Here is a 5,821-nt window from a genome sequence, read left to right on the forward strand (position 1 = left end):
ATTATTATTAATACTTTATACATTGATCACTATACATCATTTGGCTTGCAAAGAGAATTTAGCCAGCATGAAATACACCTCAGTTCAACTATTATAAACTGGTAATAACTTTTTTGTTTGTTTGTTTGCATATAGTTGTCCATAGTATCCTCTAATACTGTTTTGTTTTTCTTCTATCTCTGTTGTTAAATTGCCTACTTCATTGTGATTTTGATTTACCTAGTTCCTTTCTCTCTTCCTCTTAATATATTATTTCTTTGGTATGTCAATTTTGTTTTTCTGAAGAGAAGAAATGGTAGAAGTCTTAAGAAAGTGCTCATGGAGCCAGCACGTATAGTGGTTAAGGCATTGGACTCTCACATGTTCTACCATGGTTTGAGTTTCAGATGCATTGGCTTGAAAATCATGCTGGGTGCTTGTGTGTACATGCCTAAAATCTCAGGAGGAGACTAGAGAATAAGGAATTGTGGTGTGCTATCCCCCTTGGGGAGGTGATTTTTCACTTTCCCTCTCACTAACTCTTACTCTGTCTCTCCAGTAAGCACATGTATCCACTAGCAAAAACTTAAAAAAAAAAGAAAAAGAAGGTGCTTTTTGCCAATCAAGATATCAAAGTAGCCTTGATATTGTATCCTTAACAACATGACTTCCTACAGAAAAATATGAATATATTTTACATGATTATTTAATAAGGTCTGTGGGTTTTCTATGACATGAGATTCCTCTAACAGTCCTATCCAAACTTCCCCAGAATACCTCCATCCACATATGCGTGCCTGACCTCTGATATCAGGGGTGTGAAAAAAGATTTTGAAAACAGTCTGAGTGGAAAACAATGATAAGGGGAAGGCAGATTTAAATGGAATAAAATGAAGACCCAAATTTAAAGGTAAAACAAATTATTTTTTAATATTGAATTTGTATTTGTTCATATTATTATCTTACTTTTAAATGTGTATGTGTGTGTGTGTGTGTGTGTGTGTGTGTGTGTATGTTTAGAGGTGTGTACACTCACACAAGAGACAGAAAGAGGGAAAGAAATCACTCCCAAGGTGGGATGACCACACTGCAATCCTTTGTCCTCCATTCTCCTCTTGGGATTTTGGGCCCTCACACACACACTCTCCTGGTGTAATTTTCAAGTCATTGGGTCTGGGACTCAAACTGTGGTCATGTGAGAGTCCAGCACCTAAACACCACACAACCTGCTGTCCCCAAACCAATTCTATTTTTCATTTTATTTTTTAATATTTAAGACATTTGAAAGATGTCTTTTCACAGAGTTCAACATATAAAATCTTTCCCCAGGAATAAATAAATGATGAAGTCTTTATTACTTCCAGGTTTTAGAAGACAATAAACTTTAATATTATAACATAAAAATTATTTCCTCTTCACCCCCATAATCAGATCTGGACATATAATTCTTTACTAAACTCCAGACAGCCAGAAAAGAAACCATTTCTACCCAACAAATAATAATCAGAATGAGTTCTGTTCAGAAGTGTCTAAGAGGGGTCAGGACAGGTAAAAAGGGTGAGACCTTTTATTTATCTAGTAATAATGAAGACGTATTTGAGAGGATGGAGCAATGGAAAAGAGAGGATTTTATATATTTCTTTCAACAAATAAAAGATAGCTTTTTCCAAGCTAACCTAAAAATACTCTTATAATTGAAGTTTCAGAGTATTACAACTGAAAGGATAAGAGATCCCTGTGAAATAGTTGTTGCAGTGTGATAAAGGAGATTCCAGAAATTGGGTGCTTGAATCAGAAGGAGATTCTAAGTCAGAAACATGACAAGTAATGAAAGTACAGCCCTTTTATTACTGAAAGGAAATATTAATTCAGGCAAGGGGCAAGGTGTAGGAGGTAGAAATGAGAAAAAATAGAAAAATGGTGAATGGTGTAAAAAAACTGATATCCTACACTAAGCTCAGAGAGGCTTGCTGTTTTGTTTATTTATTTATTTTGCATTGCGTCTTTTAACAGCAACAAGTAAAACTGCACACTTAAGTTTTTCCCAGCTTGAGAAGTTAACAATTTATTATTTGGAGGGAAGAAAAAAGGTAAGAAGTAAAGGGATTTGGAAACACTATAGAGATAGAAGAGTGACTATTAGTAAAAGAAGGGTTAAACAAACAAACAAAACATACAGAAAAAGAGACATTGGTGAACAATTGGAATGAAGGAAATAATTCTAAGACATTATTCTTAGTGGCCTGGGAAGAAAAACAATCTGGACCAGGGCTAGGATGTCTTTGCACCATCCTGTCACTACTTTTAAGCCAAAGAGAAACTTCCCTGTTCTTCCAAACACTTTCCCAGATCAGTTCTTATCAGTTAAATGTCCCTGGACATTCTTGATTCAAAACTATCGCCTCCCCCAGTTTTCCTCACAATTTCAGGTTGTTATTAAATATTTATTTATTGGCATATTTTACAAGATTTTAGAGGTCTCTGTGTGTCTATCTCTGAATCCCCAAACTACAATAGAGTATTGCACAAGCCATGTTTGATTCATATTTATTCTATTTCTAATGCATCATTTATTTGGTTAGATGTTAAGAAAAGCAAAACAACAACAAATGAATGAAGTAATGAACATTTATTTCTTACCAGGAGGATTCAATCCAAACCAAGAGAGGAAAAACGTACTTAGAGCTATGACAAAGGTTTCATCCATTCTGTCCTTGTAAATATTTTGCATATTCTGGAGACACAGGAAAAGATCCATCCATACATGCTTATTTGAACCACAGCAGACAAATTCCTTCATGAACTTGGTCTCTATTCCCCATTTGTCTAATAAAAAAATTAGAGAGTAATCTCTAATAGTTCTACAAGATTGTGAGTCCTAAAATTCTATCAATACACTTACAAGGAGGATGATTTCAGTAGCAATTTGTACTGCTAGGGCAGGGCTGGGAAAAAGGTAGAGGAGGGCTGAGAGCCTGACATCGAACTTCTAAGCAGTGTCAGAGCTGCCATGGACAAGTATGGCTGTCACCATTCAGACCTCACCCTGCAGAGCCACACCCTTATCATGGCCAATCTGCTCACAGGAGCAGGGAGGGCATAGGCTGGGGTTGGGCATAAAAGGCAGAGCAGGACTAGCTGGTGCTTACACTTGCTTCTGACACAACTGTGTTCACGAGCAACACAACAAACAAACACCATGGTGCATCTGAGTGGTGAGGAGAAGGCTGCCGTCACCGGCCTTTGGGGCAAGGTGGACTTGGAAAAAGTTGGTGGTCAGTCCCTGGGCAGGTTGGTATCCAGGGTATGGATCAGGCAGTTTTTGGAGGTGAATGGAAACTGGGCAAGGGAGACTGTGGTCTCCTGGGTTTCTGGCAAGCACTGACTTTTCTGTCTCCTGTGCTGTTTCACTCTCAGTCTGCTGATTGTCTACCCCTGGACCCAGAGGTTCTTCGACTCCTTTGGGGACCTGTCCTCTCCTTCTGCTGTCATGAGCAATGCCAAGGTCAAGGCTCATGGCAAGAAGGTGCTGACTTCCTTTAGTGATGGCCTGAATCACCTGGACAACCTCAAGGGAACCTTTGCGAAGCTGAGTGAGCTGCACTGTGACAAGCTTCACGTGGATCCTGAGAATTTCAGGGTGAGTCTAAGGAATGCTTCCTTTCATATTTGAGTCCTTCACTCCAATTTTAATCTGCTTGCTATTCTTCCATATTCCTTTTCACTCTACTCCATTTCCTTATTTAATGTGTTTCAAATGATTTATTGATTTTTAAGTCTGTGTGTTTTTTCTCTTTCACAACCTGCTTTTTATATTTTTTATTATAATTGTTTTTAATATTTTATTATGAAAAATCATGTATAATATTCCAAAATATTTGTGTCTATATATTTACCACATAAGGTATTTTCACCTTGAAGTATAAATTTCTATATTCCAGGGTATCTTATTAATTTATGTATATATAATTTAACATATTTGATATTGTGTGGTTTAAAATTGCAGTGAAATTGGATGTCTATGCTCTACTTAGAAGAATGCTTCAACCAATCTTTGTCTTTGAATTTCTTTCTCATGGAGACAAGAGATTAACTAAAAATACTACTTGAAAAATACAAAGTTAATTAGTAAAGTACATTTAATATTATCTCAAAGTTCTTGAAGACTGCAGAAAATGTTTTCCTCTTTGCTTAATATTTCATCTTTTGTCTTTCCTTCTCTCTCTGCTCATCCTCCCATTTCCTTTTCCCTAGCTGGTACCTGATTATACATACTAGCTCCCATCTACTAATTCTGCAGTTAGAAAAATCCTATTCCTTCATATAGGGGTCGGAGAGGCTCTTCAAAAAAAAAAAAGAGTATAATATTGTTCCAGCAGTTATAAATCATTTTGAAACTTAAGAATCATTAAAATTTTGTAAGTTCAAAATAAAGTGAATATCTGCTGGTACAAAACCAGGCTATATTGTAAGGAGGAAAGTTACTAAAAGGCTGTCTGTGATCACACTAATCAATCACTTTGTGCATGCACACACACACACTCTTATTTTTCAGTATATCCTTCTTTATTTATTTGTGTTGGTGAGGATAACCCAGAGATTGACTGGGATTAGGACATGTGCAGAGAAGTGAGTGTTAGCCTTGTGTCTCAGAAGTCAAGCTTATTTTCTCTGTTAACCATATGTGTCTGTCCCTCTCCTTCTTCCCACAGCTCCTGGGCAACGTGTTGGTGCGTGTGCTGGCTTGCAACTTCGGTCCGGAATTCACCCCGCAGGTGCAGGCTGCCTTTCAGAAGGTGGTGGCTGGTGTGGCTAATGCCCTGGCTCACAAGTACCACTAAACTTTCTTTCCTGCTGTCCTGTTCCCATAAAGTCTCCGCCAATATCTGAGACCAAACATGGGGAAATGATAAACATCTGGCTTCTGCCTAATAAAGAACATTTATTTTCACTGCAATGGTGTCCTTAAATTATTTCTATGTCTCTAATTTAGAAGGAAAATTGGGAGATCAAGACATTTAAAATATAAATAAGTGAGGGGTTAGTTCAGACCATGGGAAAACATACCTGTATCTCAAACTTCGTTGAGGAAGTTGAGACTGTGAACACCTAATGTAAAGAGCTAATCCCTTCTTTCCTATTCCTTATCTTCCTCACAGAAAAAGAAGATATAAGTTGAACTTTGAGTTAGTGAATATTTTTGCTGTGTTTTATTTTAAATTACTATTAATATTTAACCTTCCTGTGTCCTTTCTCTGTCCAATTGCTTCTGCTCTACTGTACTAAGCTCTCCTGACTAAAGATACCACTTTCTCCCTAAGATTTATCTTTCATGGAACCAGCAGTTGGCGTAATGGTTACGTTGCTGGATTGCCATGTAGTTGACCGCGGTTCAAGTCCTGGACCCTGTGGCTTAAACTCACGCCGGGCGCGTGTGCGTGCGTGCCCAAGATCCCAAGAGGAGAGTGGAGGAGAAGGGACTGTGGCATGGCTATCCCCCCTGGGGGTGATTTCTCGCTTTCTGTCTCTCTGTCTCTCTCTGTCTTTCTGGAGAGTGCTTGTGCCCTATAGCAAAAACCTCTCCAAAAAAACTTTTTAATAAAAATTAAAAAAAAAATATTTACCTTACACATTTTTAAAAATTTATTTTATTTGTATATTATTAAAATTATTATTGTTCATACATTAAATCACTATACATCATTTCTGGAGGGCCAAAGAACACCTGCTTTTTTTCAAGGGTGTTTTTGAGAAAGTTAGCTGAAGCTTAACAGAAAAATATTCAGGATAGCTTTGGTAAAGAATACTTCTCCACTACAAGATTATTCTTACTTATTCCTCT

General features: G+C 37.3%; 1 protein-coding gene across 1 annotated transcript; it reads left to right on the forward strand.

Moving 5' to 3' along the window:
* The first annotated feature begins 3,108 nt into the window (after positions 1-3,108).
* Positions 3,109-4,936, forward strand: LOC102468891 (hemoglobin subunit beta). Its single transcript, XM_006151709.3, has 3 exons — positions 3,109-3,270; positions 3,397-3,619; positions 4,692-4,936. Exons 1-3 carry the CDS (start codon positions 3,179-3,181, stop codon positions 4,818-4,820), a joined length of 444 nt encoding a protein of 147 aa, XP_006151771.1. The 5' UTR covers positions 3,109-3,178; the 3' UTR covers positions 4,821-4,936.
* The last annotated feature ends 885 nt before the right edge of the window (positions 4,937-5,821 follow it).

The sequence above is a fragment of the Tupaia chinensis genome, unplaced genomic scaffold (assembly GCF_000334495.1).
Source record: "Tupaia chinensis unplaced genomic scaffold, TupChi_1.0 Scaffold000325_1, whole genome shotgun sequence".
NCBI lineage: Eukaryota > Metazoa > Chordata > Mammalia > Scandentia > Tupaiidae > Tupaia > Tupaia belangeri.

Coding starts and splice junctions, on each gene's coding strand:
- LOC102468891 (XM_006151709.3), top strand. CDS start 3,179: ATGGTGCATCTGAGTGGTGAGGAGAAGGCTGCCGTCACCGGCCTTTGG. Junction 3,271..3,396: donor GGTGGTCAGTCCCTGGGCAG/GTTGGTATCCAG, acceptor TTTCACTCTCAG/TCTGCTGATTGTCTACCCCT. Junction 3,620..4,691: donor TGGATCCTGAGAATTTCAGG/GTGAGTCTAAGG, acceptor TTCTTCCCACAG/CTCCTGGGCAACGTGTTGGT.